A 17,100-nucleotide genomic window follows, 5' to 3' on the forward strand; every position below is an offset into this window, starting at 1 on the left:
CTCTCATTTATCCAAAAATCCTAACACTATCATTTGCCTCTTCCCCTTTTATTTTCCCACTCCTACCCTTATCAAGTTGTAAAAATGTTGGGTTGTTTCTTGCAACTACAATCCATATTTCAAAGATCTCACCCAAATAAATCAGATCTAACAATGTAGGAATTGATTTGATTTCATCTGTCTCAATGACAATTCTCACAAACTGAATTTGCTTGCATGTCTTATTATGAAAATTGAACCACTTGACCCTCCCACCGCCACAAGCAATTGTTCTTGGCTCTGTGCCTCTGCCCCAAAACCCAGCCCAGACCAACCCGTAAATTTCCAAGCTCGGGCCCAGGCCCATCCCAGGCTTGCATTAAGCCTAGAAAATTCAGGGCTGGATTTGGGCCCAACACTTCAAGCCCAGCCTGACCCACAATATAATAGAATATGTATTCTTAAATATATAATATTTTTATATTATAATATATTATATTATGCATTACATATAATAAATTATATAAACTTAATATTATATATTTTATATGTTATATATATGCAAATATATTTTATTTTATGTTAATGTACTATTTTATAATTTTATATAAAACATAAATTTTTTAACACTTAACTATTCATGAGTTGACACGAGTCAACTCAAGTATGAGAGTTTCCCTTCTAGGCAAGACCTTTTATAGATGAAAAAGAAAGTCCTGTCTCGGGATTCTCTATTTTGGACTACCTTGTAATTAATGTTCAAATTAAGTTTGAGAATATGTGATCAATCTTAAAGAAAAGGTTGAATCTCATGCCTTTTCTTAATTGCTTGTAACTCTTATCTTTATGGTTAAAAAATTTTTTATTCATTCACTAAAAAGAAAGCAAGGTCTTCATTCCCATAATGTGGAACTTGGGACAAAACTTAATGGTAATACTCACTATTGAGTATTGTTCCACATCCCACATTGCTCAAGAATGGGAATGAAAGCCTTGCCTTCATCTATAAAAGGACAAGCAAGTCAAGCTAAACTAAGTTTAGGAATTAAATGAGGCTCATTGCCTTTTCTTATGCAACAGGCCCAAAACCTAGCCAAGCCTAGCCTAGTTTAGACTTGTACAATGTTTTTTCATGTATTGTATATTATTTAATTTAAAATTTTCTAAATAATTAATTTTTCATTAGGTCTGCAAAACTTGTAAGCCTGGCCCGGGCCTGGCGCCTGGGCTTGTAATTTAGACCTGGGCCGTGCCCAGGCCTAGGCTGAAGCCTTTATCATGGGTGTTAAACCCAGCCTATGCTTGGCCCATGACCACCCCCCCACCGCCTTAAACACCATAAACATCAACCCAAACGTACCTGCTTTTGTCTACAGTTTACCCTAGTAATGTTGTCCATCTATCCAATCTTATCACTTGACTTCTAAGAACTCCCAGTGCTCCACATCTCTAATGTCAGGATCTAAGTTTAGGGCTCTCTCAACCAGACATCAATTTAGGAATTTCAGTCTTTCTTTCATCCTCTCCACCACTCTTAACTGCTACCCCCTTCAATGCCATTTTCACTTTCGGTTTTCACCCAACATTTTCAGTTTTCTGCCAATGCAAGACATTCAATTCATCATTTTCCCTTCTCTTATTGTTGCTGGAAGCAGAGAGATGTTGGCCAAGAACAGTTATGAGAAATAATCAAGGAGTTGTGTGGAATGCAAGATTCAGGAGAGATCTCCATAATTGAGAAATCGATTATTGGTATGAATCTTATCCAAAAAACTTAATGGGCATATCCTTTCTCTGCTTTATTAGGTATGAACTTTCCGGAAGAAAAGCCAGATCTTGATTGGACCTGTGATGAGAAGATTTGACTTTTAAAGATAAATTCCCCTCTTTGTTCTTTCTACTTTCACATCCTATCTGCTTCCTATCTGATAGTTAGGTTTCCTCCCATAAGAAGTGATCTGTTGCAAGTTGAAGGCGCTAGATAGGGTAGGGGTAGACCCATAAAAAACATGGGTGAAAGTAGTAAGAACTAAGAAATGATTTAATTGCTAATGATTTAACCAAGGTTAAAAATATCGATACAGACCAATATGCAAGTTGGGGTGTACCAAGCTTCGCTTTTTTTTATTTACTTTTAGTTTTCTTTTTCTAACTGGTTCAGAGGAGCTGGTTTAAGGCCCCATCTACCCCCTGAACCAGGTCAGTCCTCAAAACACCCACTATAGGGGTGTATCGTTAGGTCACTGATATGATACGTATCAGCTGATATGGCCCGATACGTATCGATATTTTGCCTTGGATTTAACAATGGATATGACATTAAACGGAACAGAATATCAAAACAGGATTTTTGTAGCTGACCCCATAGGCCCATATAGTTGGGATAAGGCTTGGATGATGATGATGATGATGATGATTGGTTTCCTTCCATCATTGTTTGCCTTGAGATTTGGGTTTTGGATGAGGGTTTCGGGATTGCAAAACCCCAGAGATTTTGGCTCGACTTGAATCTTTAGAAGAGAGCTGAGAGATTGGTTTTTTTCCTTGTGCCTCTTTTTTTGGACTTTCCAACAACCCCTCTATTAAGGCTTGTTTTCCAGTTAAGGCCATTTGGCAAGGATTGGTGCCACCTAGAATTCAAGCTTTCTGCTAGGAAGCCTTCCATGATAAAATAAACACTTGCGAGACTTTGCAATGGAATAAAAAAACACTTGATGTTTATCTCCTCGCATATGCCCATTGTACAAAGATAATGGAAAATTTTCTTTACATTTCCTAATCTCCTGATTCTTGCTACTTTGTTTCTGCTATTTGGACGCTTTTTTTTCTTGTTGTTTGGTTGCAGGTGGATACCCTCAGCTTTCGCAAGAGCAACATCCTTCTTTTTAATTTTTTAATCTCTTTATTTCAATCTAGTTTTGAATAATAGAATTAGAGACTTTGCATCCCTAAGTTTAAATTTTGACATAGGATATCATATCATTTTATTTTGAAAGTTGTTTTTCATTACTAACAGGATATCGTATCATATCAAGAGAACATAAAATTTGATTTCCTAACTCCTAATTCAGAGAGAAGCCAGACAAGAATATACATACCGCAATTAGCTTTCCTGCATTCTCGGGTCTCTTTGCAACCTTGATAGCAGCTGTAGCAGCTGCACCAGAAGAAATGCCAACCTGCATAAGAGATCAGAATTTAAGGATCAGCAACTTAACAACTTACAAGAACAATCCATCTAATGAAAAAGGATGAATAATTTTACAGAATAGATTTAACTACCATATTATACATTTGATCATTCCTACATCCAACAAAAAGGTGTTGCACATGCTCATTGATCTGGAGCGTCCAAATGGGTGAACCCTGGAATGAAGTCCAGAATCTCATAGAAATTCTCCGAAATCACCCCAAACCAATTTGATCGCTTTAAAAGGTTCAACAATAAAAGAGATAATGGATGAAAGAAAAACTACGATTTATCAAGAAAAAAAAAAGAAAAACTAGAGATTTCAACAGTTGAGATTATCCAATCAACTGAATCTGGTTTAATGTAGATTATGAAGCAAATGTGCAGCCACAAGATGAGACACATTAATTGGAAATTAAATTGATAAGTTAACAATACCTGATATACTCTAAGGATTTTATGAGAATCATAAAGCACCATATTTTTTCTTTGATGAAAAAATATATCATAGATAAAGAATAGCTTACTTGTTGAAATTAAAGGACCAATTTGCATAAGATGCTTAAAAAGGAAAAAAAAAAACATGAGGTTGAAAATACCACTTCTTTGTCCTACAAGTAACAGATGCATATTTTTGAAACAATCAGAAATGAAAATACCACTTCTTTGGGGAAAATGAATGACAGAAGGAAAGAAAAGAAGCATTTGTTCCTTGATTGTGTTCAAGAAAAAAATACAAATAAAGACAAAATAATTCCGGAGCCAGAAGAAAATTGAGAATATAATATCTTCACCCAAAAGTACTCTTAGGGCTCAGAATGACAGCAGGTAGGTTTCACTTTTGTTCAGAATTTTTTTTTTTTGATAATGAAAAAAACAACAACTTTCATTAAAAGAGAAAACAAAGGTTCTAAGTTCAAGGCAAAGAGCTTTCACCCACAATAAAAACATCATAGAACAAGCAAAAACAGAATACATTTCTTAAACTAAAAAAAAATGATTTGGCATCCAAACTTCAAAGTGCTTTTGAGGTTAAAAATCCAAATGCAACTTTACTTTTGCAGGACAATGTTGATTTCATAACAATTTCACAGATTAAAATAGTACTTACCAACAACCCTTCTTGAAGAGCCAATTGCTTTGCCATTTCAACAGCTTCATCACTGGATATCTGTTACATAACAAACTCATGAAAAAATGAGATTCCAAATAACAGAAAAGCCTGCTATATGAAGGGAAAATGCTACATACCAATTCAACTTGTTGCATATGAACAGACTTCCAATGTATTATTGTAAATAAGAGTGTACAAACACATGAGCACATATCAAATTATAAATGATGCAGGACAAACTGAACCATCTAAGATGGACTCAAAGGAATTCTAGATTGCAAGGCTAAGGGAAGTAGATTTCATCAAATAAGAAAGTTTTACCCAACAATAAGCAGTGTTTTAAACTATCATTGACCTGGGCACTTGGTCGGATTAAAATCAAAACCATTGACTTAGTGAATCACTGATGTGAACCATCAACTCATTTGAACCGTTTATGAGTGCTGGTTTCAAGCAATTTGAAATGTTTGTTAATCAGAAATTAAAAATTTAAAACAAAAAAAAAAGCTCTCTACTACCCAAATAGCTAGGTAGAGAGAAGGAAATACAAAGCAATACAAGGAAAGCCTTGTCTATAACCAGAATTTTTGAAGCAGAAAATGAAAATTTTACACATCCACTCCTGGCCATGGTTTTCCCCATTGAAAGCTTTCCTTCAGCTAATATGTCAGCTAAACATTAGCACATCAAGGCACCCACTTGAATGAGCTGTTTAATTGATTGCCAAAAGATTGAGTTTATCTTTCTAGTGGCCTGTAAATCCAAGGAATGTCCTCTGCAGCTTGCATTCAAGCAATAACTGTAAAACAATATCCTTCACATCTAGTCCTTGAACCAGTGCTAGGCTGTCAGCTTTTAGAGCAATACCCTGCTCTAAAAGCTAAGAAACTGAGGCAGATATTTCTTGTGTTGTCTCATACCACCCTTCTAATTCCTGATTCCCTTGGGTTGCCTAGGCTGCACCTATCAGAATTGAATTTCAATCTTCCTATTTCAGGTGCAACCCAATCCATATGTCTCTTCTGAATTCTCAGTTGATAATCTACCACGATCTGCCAATCCTTCAACAGGTCAACCTTCGTGACGCATTTGATTTTCACATGTTAAGGTTCAATGCCCAATTCTTATCTTTAAAAGGTCTATCAAAGCAGCTACCCCAGCCCCTTAACCTCAAAAATTCTAGCATCTCTCCCCCCAAAATCCCCATAATATTGCTGCCCTTGTACACTGCCATAAAATCTCTTGCCTTTTGGTAGAACATGTAAAAATATTGTCTGAGAAAAGCTCCAAAATGGATGAATGGGCCATCCAGCTACTACCCTCGAAGAGAAGAGAAAAGTGGTACAATGTCTAAACATCAATATTGGCAAGTTGCAAGGTGAGTAGTGTCGTCACCACATGAGATGAGATACACCAGTATTTCCATTTCTTCTGGAGCCTATAACATGTATTTGTAATCATATCATCTGCCTCCTAAGTCCTAACAAAAGACCTCTCCTTTAGGAGACACAGGGCCTGACCACAATGCTTTGACTGGATAAGGGTCTGTGAGTCGTACTTGGCCCCAAACTCTCTCATCCACCCCAGAAGAACCAAGAGACCTTTGCAAGAAAATCTAACAACCTCACAAGCTTGGGAATTTCAGCCTCTCAGTCCCATTCTTAGACCTAGGTTCCAAGAAAAACCAAGGCTATCTTGACCAGCAAATTCAGCAATGACCTTGTGTTTGAAGGTTGAGAGATTATTAAATTCTTGGAAAGGTTTGGCTTAAAGGAGAGTCTCCCCAAGCACCCCAACACAGGTGCCCCAGAATTTCACCCTAGTACAAAATATAGTATTATGACATATTTGTTGTAGAAAAGTAGCAAGTATTAATATTTCAGGTGTATGCCGACAAGATGAGTTAGTCCAAGAGCTATGAAAGTTGGGATTAGAAAACCAGGGATAGAGAACATAAGGGATTAAGTGGTGCAAGGCCTGGAGATGAAAGTTTGGGCATAGAGCAAAGGATGCAACAGTGTTGAAAAGATATTAAGTGCTAAAAAGGCCCTGAACAAAGAAGCAAAGAAGCTGTTAGGGATTGTGCAATGGTCAGGGTGGTCCATTGGGTGAGGACTTTGGAGTTGTTCTCCCAATTCTCCGTTGATGATGCTTAGAGGAATTGGGAAGTAATTGCAAAAGGCACTTCAAGAAAGGAATGTGTGGAGATGCAATGGTCACCTCCAATGGAAGGCCTCGTTAAACTGAATTTCGACGGGAGCAGCCAAGGAAATCCAGGCCCCTCGGCTATAAGAGGGGTATTGAGAGATTCAGAAGGTAAACTTATAGCCTTTTTTTTCCAGCCCCATGGGCTTGGGTGACTCTCTCAAAGCATAGTTGCTGGCAGCATTACAAGGGGTGCAGATTGCCAATGAATTACAGTTAGCAAATTTGGTGACAGAAGGGGATTCAAAAGTGGTGGTGGGCTTGCTAAAGGACCCGGACTCTATAACCTGGTGCTACAGAAATGAAATGAAGAAGTTTAAGTGGCTTACTAGGAATATGAATCTCAGGATACAGTGGGTGAGGAGATCTGCAAATGGGATGGCTGATGCTTTGGCTAAGCAAGGGGTGAATAGGGATGCATTGTTTTGGACTCCATTTAATTTTCTTTGCTCTTCGCTTTTTATAGAGAGGTAGCATCTCATGCCTCTCTAAAGGATGCTTGTAAGTCTTATCTTAAAGTCTAATAAAACCTCATCTTATTTATCAAAAAAAAAAGGCCCTGAACAAGAGCTCAAGTCCTCTATTTATAGAGAAAGCTTGCCATAAATCGTGCACGGTTGAGATTGTTCTAGAAAATTCTCATCTTGTGTGAGCAAGCAGGGAACAAATCCCATGCTTTCCTCAAAAAAGGACGTATCCTCAGGGGTCCACTGTACCGATTGCATTCTTGGGAGATATACTAGTAGAGACACATGTCCGGAGATACCAAGTACTGTCACGCACGATCTCCCTGGACTCCATTACTCTGCCACGTGTCCAAATCTGGTTACTCCTAACGGCAGCTCCTAATGTGTTTTCATCGGGGACTCATGTCATGCAAGTCTTCCAAGAGCGAGACCGTCTTCGCATGAGACATCTTGTTGCACAAAGGAATGATCCCACGAGCACCATAGGGGCCTCACTGGGTCTAGCATGATTACACTTATTTCAAACTCGTAATGAGGTACAGAGATCTCATTGTCACTGTATATTTATCCAATCTCTCACACCAAGGACTCTTGAGGGTGTTACTTCTATTGAATGCAGAGTCCCACCCATTTGAGTCCAGTCCATAGATGCTTTCAATCACCAAATACCACAAATGACCCTCTCTCTCTCTCTCTCTTTCTCTCTCTCTCTCTCTCTCTCCCATAGAAAACCTCCACAACCACTTCCCCAAAAGATATATGTTTTTTTCCTTTAATCACTCTAAACCTAATCCACCTACCTCCTTCCTCCTATAATCCCTTTTCCAATTAATCTTCCCTATCCTGCCCTAGGTCCACAAAAATCACTTGTGATTTTATTTATCAGAAAAAATCACTTACCCACCACTCCCCTTCATGGACAAATTCTCCTTTATTTCATACCTATTTTTTTATCAATAACCACATTTCATTAATTAATCACAAAAATGTTATAAGGATAAAGATAAACTTTCTTATCTTCCAGCTGGAGTTTGAGCTCCCAAGAACAGAAAAAGGAAAAAATTACACTTGTGCCCAAAACATTAACTCCCTCTCGACTCCTTGCTTAGCTATTATTTCATACCATTGTGTTATACAGTTAACTCGTTCTCTCTTTTTCTCTCTCCATCTTGCTCTCCATTGTATTAAGATTCAAGAATACTTCTTTCATTTGCAGTCCTAGGCACCCGCTTGAATAAGCCATTCAAATTTTTACCTAGTTGCACCTGTTTAAATAATGGCCTAAAAACCCAAGGAATTTCATATTCAGCTCTCATCCATGATACAACTGTTTGACGGTCTCCTATACTAATACCTCTGTCCACCCTTGCATGGAAACAGCTTTAAACCATGGATAAGGGATAGAAGCTCTGCCTTTAAAGAGTTTCTTTGCCCAAACGGGTCTGGCAAGCTAAGTAGAATGCTGCTGTTATTGTCTCTTACGACTACTCCCCTAGGTTGTTACATGCACAGCCGAAACCTATAGCATGTGCAACACATACAGCCATCATGGAAAAAGAGGATTTTAATTGGTTATTATTACTTATCAAAAAGAGGATTTTAATTGGTCCAACTAGGGTTCTTTCCAAAATCCAATGCAACTCATCCTTTCTGCCAAGTAGAATGGTGATGGCCAATCTGAACATTGATCTGATAGGGGATCCCCTGGATTCTCCACAAGTTCCCAAATCAACATCAGCCCCATAACCAACTTGCATCGGCAGTTAGCCCAAGTTCTATGAACCATCCACAGTTTCAATTTTTAATTAAGAAATTGCCCACAAGTTTCAACTTGAGACACATGGCTAGTATTTTGGGTTGAAATTTGTCCCATAAATAGAGGCTAGCAAGAGAAACATGTGAGATACTTGAAGGCCTCAACACTATCCCAAGATGCATGCTGTTCACCAATGGCATGATATTATTGAATGAAACCAGAGGGGAACTAAATGCAAAGTCAGATTATAGAGATAATCCCTAAATGTAATAATAATAATAATAATAATAATAATAATAATAATAATAATAAGGATCAGAAATCAGGGTATGATCAAGATTGGAGACCAAGAGTGCCTCAGCACGGCATCTTTCATCACCTTGGTTTGATGATTAATAATAACAGAGACACCAAAGTGGGCATCAACCACAGAATTAGAGTGTCATGGAGAAAATGGAGGAACATATCAAGAGTCTTATATGATAGTAGAATACCGCTGATATTAAATGGAAAATTTTATAAAATGGCTAAAGCAAACAATGTCATATGCATGAAAGCATTTGGCTTTCAACAATACTGAATACACCCAATCTGTTATTGATTAAAAAAAGGATACTGAATACACCCAAAAAAATGAGTCTAGCAAAGATGCAAATCTTTAAATGGATGAGTGGAAAAACTAGAAAAGATAAAGACCAACATTAACATATCCATAAGAATGTAAGAGTAGTCCTGGTAGTTGACAAGATGAGAGAAAGTAGACTAAAATGGTTTGATCATGTGGAAAGGCCGTCTACAGCTTCAATACAAAGTAGAGTTTGGTGGGGTAGTAAAATCTTGGGCTGACAAGTGTGACAATGCCAGTTTGAGTTGGTCACTTTGTGTAAAAAAAAAACAAAAAAACAAAAAACGAAAAACAAAGGTTAGGTCCTACCCTCTCCACCCCTTATCTAGGACTAACCTTGGGTAGTTACCCTTTAATGGTGTGCATTGCTATTTATGAATGTATAATTTCAGCCACTAAACTATTTTACCAGTAACACTGAATTTGAAAATACCAGTTGACATTTTTTTATGCACTATAAACATATACACACAAGGAGAGAGGGGATCTCTTTCCCAAAGTGGCTTATTCCCCTTTTTGTAAATCCCAGGCTCACAAGCATGAGAATTTAGGTTTGACTCTGAGATTGACCACTTTGTGCAAGAAAGTATCAAATGTTATGTCCTTATTCAGCCCACCCCTCTCAAGACCCTTGGATAGCCAGGAGCAACATTAGGTTACCATTGACTTGTCAATTGGCCAAATTCACAGTACTGGTAAAATCATACTGAATCGCGCCCATCAGTTGAGTCAAGCTCTGTCCGCCCAACTCAACATAGTGCAATACTGAGTCCACCCCTCTCAAGACCCTTGGATAGCCAGGAGCAACATTAGGAACTTGTCAGTTGGCCAAATTCACAGTACTGGTAAAATCATACTGAATCGCGTCTATCAGTTGAGTCAAGCTTTGTCCGCCCAACTCAACATAGTGCAATACTGAGTCCACCCCTCTCAAGACCCTTGGATAGCCAGGAGCAACATTAGGAACTTGTCAGTTGGCCAAATTCACAGTACTGGTAAAATCATACTGAATCGCATCTATCAGTTGAGTCAAGCTTTGTCCGCCCAACTCAACATAGTGCAATACTGAGTCCACCCCTCTCAAGACCCTTGGATAGCCAGGAGCAACATTAGGAACTTGTCAGTTGGCCAAATTCACAGTACTGGTAAAATCATACTGAATCGCATCTATCAGTTGAGTCAAGCTCTGTCCACCCAACTCAACATAGTGCAATACTGACTTGATCGAGTTAGATATTGAGATCCTAAACATTAGCTGGAATAACTATAATACAAACATAAGAATTCTTGGTTATGCATTATTGGTGTGACAGAAAGGTACCAAATTAATAAGAAAAAATAATGTTTAATAACAGAAAGTAGAATGGAACAGAACAGAAGTATAAATATAGGAAGAGATTAGATTTATACCTCTAAGACTTCATCAAGTACTTCATTGTCTAAATTCTTGGGCACAAAACCTGCCCCAATCCCTTGAATCTTGTGTGGACCTGCATTATGGCAAGAAGAGATAGATTACATAAAATAAACCTGAAAGAAGCATTATTTAAAAAGAAAGTCAGTTTAAAAGGTATGTTGGCTTTACCAGGCTTTCCCCCAGAAAGGATGTTGCTTTCTGCAGGTTCCACACCAATAACCTATGCTTCATAAAGTCAATTAACAAATTAAAAGGGTAAGAACCTGAACATGGGGACAACATATCTGTTGGAATAATGTTAAAATAACTTAGTTGCAGTTGTTAGGGACTGTTTGGCTAATTAAAGTGTTTTTTATTTCGTTTTTTATTTCTGTTATGTCTGTTAATGTACTCAAGGGCACAAGGGTTTTTTCCCTTGTTATTTTTGTCGCCCTATATATAGTAAAATAAACACTGGCGCCACCAGTACTGTTACATTGCAAACCTTCTCTCTTCTCTTCTCTCCTCTTCCACTTATCTCTGGCCGGCTACATTGTCAAGATGGTATCAGAGCGGGAATGCTGATTAAAAGAGAGCAGATCGATCAACCCTACTGTCAAGAGAAGATCGATCAACCCAAAGAACAGATCGAACAGACTAGCAGAAAGGAAATCTGATTCTGGACTATAGAATAGCTACGACTGGTACAGTTCCAATTTTTTCTCTTCTTTACTCTCCTTGGTCATGTGCCGAGTGAAAACCCTATGAATCTGGGGCGGCTGAATGCTGTCGAACCTGTGTAACCCTAGTTTTCTTGGATCGTGTGATCCTGTTCATGTGTTAAGACAACTGTAGGTCAATGCTGACCAGTCTTCTCAATGGTTTGAGTTGACTATAAGTAAGAAGGATCTCTCCTGCTGATTAGTGGCTGTTAGACATTCTGGAATTCTGGTGGTGGGGACTGATAAAACTATACAGGTCTGAAACTTCCGAATATTACCTCAGTTTTGTCCGGAATTTGGTACTGTTTGTGCTCAATCTGGTTGGCAAACCCGAGTGTGTGGGTGTGAACTAAGTGGAGCATTGTTTTATGGAGTAAGGAGGGGTCCTAAGTCCGGTGTGTGGGACTGATTAACTGCTTGACCATGTCGAATGAGAATTCTGCTACTTCGGAGATCTCAGGGAGCCACAATGGAGTGAGTGGGGGGATGGATATGAGCTTTCCCATGGCTGTCATTCCCTTTGATGGTCTGAATTACCTTGAGTGGTCTAGAGGGATAAAACTCTACATCACTACTAGGGGGCGAATAGGATACATCAAAGAGAGAGTAAAGGAACCGAAGTATGGAAGTGCTGAGCATGATAGGTGGAACCAAGAGAACAGTATGGTGATGTCTTGGCTCTTGGTTTCAATGCTGTCACAAGTAAGGAAGACTTTTATGTGGGCTGAAACTGCTTGTGAGATATGGGAACAAGCGAAGTCCACTTATTCAGAACAGAGACACTATGCCAAGATATATCAACTACAAGCTTAATCTTCTACTTGCAAGCAGGGGGAGAGGAGTCTCTCGATGTATTATTCTGATTTGACATCAATATGGAAAGAACTTGATCACCATCAGAATGTGAATTGGAAGTGTAATGAAGATGCAAAGGCCTATAAGTCACTTGCATCACAGCAACGCATGTTTGCCTTCCTCCTAGGGCTGAATCCGTCATATGATTCCATCAGGGTACAGATCTTGGGTAGTAAAGACTTGCCATTAGTCTAGGAAGTGTATGCCTTGGTGCAGTCAGAAGAAAGCAGAAGTGTGATGAATGGTGTAGAAGGGGAGTCAAATGCCCTAGCGGTCCGGGGAAATTCAGATACAAATGTCAGAGGTGGCTTTAAAAGGGGTGACACTCAGAAAAAATCAGAAGATAAAAGCAAGCTTTGGTGCACTCACTGCCAGAAGACACGACACACTAAAGATACATGTTGGGATCTCCATGGAAAACCTAAATGGGCACAGAATTTGGGTAAGAAGTCAGCACCGAATCAGGGCAAGAAACCAGGTCAGCAGAATCAAAAAAGGTATGAATCAGTTAATATGGCATCGACAGAGACTAGTCCTTCCGTAACTCAGGAGAGACATCCTGGTTCTGACCCTAAGGAAGATATTATCAACTCCTTCCGTGAACATTTGGACTTGTATGGTAGGACTCTCCGCCAGGTGGATTCTGGGCCTACTCCTTCTACCTCATTTGCGTCTACATCAGGTAATGCCACAGCCTTCCATGTGTCATCTCATACTACTGATTCACCTTGGTTTATTGACTCCGGAGCCTCAAATCACATGACCGGTAAGTCAAATTTGTTCCAAACATATAACCTTCTCTCTGGGAGAGAGAAGGTAAGACTGGTTGATGGTTCTTTTTCTACCATAGCTGGCCGAGGCACCATATCTCTCCCACTTGGCCTTACTCTTCCTAATGTCCTGCATGTCCAAAATTACCTATTAATTTGATGCCCATTAGTAGTATTACTCACTCTCTGAACTGCTCAGTCACCTTTTTTCCGTCTTCATGTGTTTCAGGATTTGACCTCGGGGAAGACAATTGGTAGAGGAAGCATGGTGGATGGTCTCTACGTGTTGGAGAATAATGCTGGTCTAGTGGCGACTGAGTCCACAAGTTCGTCGAGTGAGAGTCAGGCCTATTTATGGCATAGTCGTATAGGTCATCTTTCTTTTGAGTCGTTAAAAATTATGTTCCCAAAGTTGTTTGAGTCCTTGACAGTGAGTCAGTTACAGTGTCAAACTTGTCAGTTGAGTAAGCATTGTAGAAGTTCTTTACCTTTAAGAAATAAAAGATCTAAATTTCCATTTCATAATGTTTATTTTGATGTTTGGGGCCCTGTTACTCTACCTACTGCGGCTGGCTATAAGTATTTTGTTACTTTGATTGATGATTATTCTCGATACACTTGGGTTTACCCTATGCGATCTTGAGATGAAGTGCCACAAATTGTGAAAGATTTTCAACGCATGGTGTTCACTTAGTTCCAAACGGAAATTCATATTTTCCAGTCGGACAATGCAAAGGAATATTTCCATAGTGATCTCACGAAGTTCTTTGCTTCGAGTGGGTCACTTCAGTGAAGCTCTTGTGCCAGGACACCCAAACAAAATGGTGTGGCTGAATGAAAAAATCGTCACCTTCTCGAAGTTGCTCGTGGCTTGCTGATTCATATGAATGTGCCAAAACAGTTCTGGATGAATGCAGTATTGTGTGCGACATATATCATCAATCGCATGCCCTCTCGGCTACTAGAGTATAACGCCCCACATTAGCTCTTGTTCCCTACAGCCCCACTGTCCACTATTCCGATGCGTGTTTTTGGGTGTCGTTGTTTTGTCCACAACTTGTCATCTACTCGTGGTAAACTTGACCCTCGGGCTATTCCTTGTGTTTTTCTTGGTTACCCTTCATTTCAAAAGGGGTATCGTTGCTATGATCCCATTGCCCGCAAGTACTATGTTTCCATTGATGTCTCATTCTTTGAGAGTCAACCGTTCTTCTCGGTTTCTCCTCAGGGGGAGAGTAGGGTTGAGGAGAAACAGACGACGACTCATATTCAACTACCTCCTTTACCCAATCCTCCTCCGTTCTGAGTTTTTCATCGTCGCCATAAGAGCCAACAGAGTTCAAGAGCCGTGGAGCCAGACACTATGCAACCAACATCATCGGATTCACCTGAGGCAGATCCGTCTCATCAGCCAAGTACACTTGCTCCCATTGCTCCTTTAAATGTTGATTCACCTGTCCCCAATGATCTTAATATTCCTATTGCTAAGAGAAAGGGTGTTAGATCTAGTACCACTAATCATCTTATATCTAACTTTGTGTCCTATGACTAAGAGAAATTGATGCCTTACACAAAAATGGTACGTGGGAGTTGGAAGATCTTCCAGAGGGGAAGGAACCAGTGGGGTGCAAGTGGGTGCTCACAGTGAAACACAAAACTGATGAAACTGTTGAAAGGTACAAGGCTAGACTGGTAGCAAGAGCCTTCACACAAGTATATGGAGTGGACTATGCAAAAACTTTTGCTCCAGTAGCGAAGATGAACTCCATCCGGATTCTCCTTTCCTTGGCAGCAAATCTTGACTGGGATCTTCACCAATTGGACATCAAGAATGCCTTCTTGAATAGTGACTTGGAAGAGGAGGTGTACATGACCCAACCCCCAAGGTTCTGTGCCAAAGGCAGTGAACAAAAGGTGTGCAGGTTGAAAAAGTCCCTATATGGGTTGAAACAATCACCTCGGGCTTGGTTTAGTAAGTTCCATTTAGTAGTTCAACAGATGGGATTCAAACAATGCTAGTCAGATCATACCCTGTTTGTAAAAAGAGGTAAAGGTAAAATTGCAGCTCTTATTGTGTATGTGGATGACATAGTGATCACAGGAGATTGGGAGGCTAAAATCTAGAGACTAAAAAAATTCTTAGCCACTAAATTTGAGGTGAAGGATCTAGGCCCCTTACGATACTTTCTTGGAATTGAAGTTGCCCGCTCTCACAATGGCATCTTTATTTCCCAACGGAAGTATGTACTAGATCTACTAGAAGATACAGGTAAGTTAGGGGTAAAACCATCTGATTCACCTATTGAACCTAATCACCATCTAGGAGACAATCAGGGAAAGTTTTTGAAAGATGTAAAGATGTTCCAGAGACTCGTGGGGAGACTTCTGTATTTGTCTATGACCAGCCCTGATATTGCCTATGCAATGGGTGTCCCTAGTCAATTCATGCACAGCCCGAGGACAACTCACTTTGAGGCTGTAGAGAGGATCTTGAGATATCTCAAGAAGTTTCTTGGAGCTGGTTTGTTGTTCTAGAAACACAGTCACTTAAAAGTGGAAGTATATACTGATGCAGATTGGGCAGGAGCAATCAATGATCGAAAGTCTACCAGTGGTTATTGTGCCTTTGTAGGAGGAAACCTTGTCACATGGAGAAGCAAAAAACAAAGTGTGGTGGCTAGATCCAGTGCTGAAGCAGAGTATAGAGCGATGGCTCATGGGGTTGCGGAAATCATGTGGATAAGAAATCTGTTAGGTGAACTGGGTTTCGCAGTAAGCAATCCTACGTCACTCTACTTTGACAATAAAGCTACCATCAATATTGCTGCTAATCCAGTTCTGCATGATAGGACAAAACACATTGAAGTGGACAAGCATTTTATCAGAGAGAAACTTGAAAGTGGAGAAGTGCGCACACCATATGTCAGCTCAGAAGAGCAACTTGCAGATATTTTCACCAAAGGTCTTCATCATGTGCAGCACAAAGATTTGTGTGACAAGTTGGGCATGATTGACATCTATGCTCCAACTTGAGGGGAAGTGTTGGAATAATGTTAAAATAACTTAGTTGCAGTTGTTAAGGCCTGTTTGGCTAATTAAAGTGTTTTTTATTTCGTTTTTTATTTCTGTTATGTCTGTTATTGTACTTAGGGGCACAAGGGTCTTTTCCCTTGTTATTTCTGTCGCCCTATATATGGTAAAATAAACACTGGCGCCGCCAGTACTGTTACATTGCAAATCTTCTCTCTTCTCTCCTCTCTTCTCTTCTCTTCTTCTTCTCCTCTTCTCTCCTCTTCCACTTATCTCTGGCCGGCTACACTGTCAAGAATATCTAAGTTAAATAGAAAGATGCCAGCAAGACACTTCATTTGCCTAAAGCATGAGGTGTAAACAGCAGAAGGTTCCCTGTTTTAAATTAACAAGTCAAAATTGGAAATCAGCAATCAATGTGGATGTCTGCCTTCAATAAATATATAAAAAGAAATTAGAAAAGTATTGGGATAAGGCATGGATGATGATGAGAAAAGGGGCAACCTTTCAACTAAGTAGTTTAAATGATACTTATTTAACTTTTTTATATGAGAATCCAACACGACAGACACATGTTGTATATGTTATTAGTGACGTAGGGATATATTAGTCCTTTCATCTCTCATTATGCTCATTTTAATAAATAAGGAGTGGGCACCCCCACACTCGGTCTTCTTCTGATTTCTCTCTTCCTTCAAGACTTGAAGGCTGTTTTCATGGTATCAGACAAGGAGATCTGATTGGATCATCTTTCCAGTTCTCATATTTTTTTCTCGGTGATTCTCTCCTGTTTGTGGGATTGATTGGAAGGGAAGATAGGGATTATTCAAAATGACCATCTAGCCATTCTTTTTTCCTTTTTTCCTTGGTTGTAAATACCAAGGTGATTCATTCAGATCTGAACACAGGTTGAGTGATGTAGAAGGACCTGTTATGCAAGTTTTTTGAATTTTTTTCTCAGCAGCAGGTGTAGGCCTAGAGTTGTTGATAT

The 17,100-nt window shown here is 39.3% G+C and overlaps 1 protein-coding gene across 1 annotated transcript in view; it reads right to left on the minus strand.

The window, feature by feature from the left end:
* LOC148873395 (cysteine synthase-like) overlaps positions 1 to 17,100 on the minus strand; it is a 41,242-nt gene that overhangs the window by 2,652 nt on the left and 21,490 nt on the right. Inside the window, exons 6-9 of the mRNA XM_088966202.1 lie at positions 10,922 to 10,973; positions 10,747 to 10,826; positions 4,281 to 4,340; positions 3,078 to 3,158 (exon numbers count right to left, since the gene is read on the minus strand). Of these exons, the coding sequence (XP_088822328.1) occupies positions 3,078 to 3,158; positions 4,281 to 4,340; positions 10,747 to 10,826; positions 10,922 to 10,973 (273 nt within the window). The remainder of the gene's footprint in view (positions 1 to 3,077; positions 3,159 to 4,280; positions 4,341 to 10,746; positions 10,827 to 10,921; positions 10,974 to 17,100) is intronic.

This window comes from Nelumbo lutea, chromosome 1 (assembly GCF_056320005.1).
Source record: "Nelumbo lutea isolate HS-2025 chromosome 1, American lotus-T2T, whole genome shotgun sequence".
NCBI classification, from domain to species: Eukaryota; Viridiplantae; Streptophyta; class Magnoliopsida; order Proteales; family Nelumbonaceae; genus Nelumbo; species Nelumbo lutea.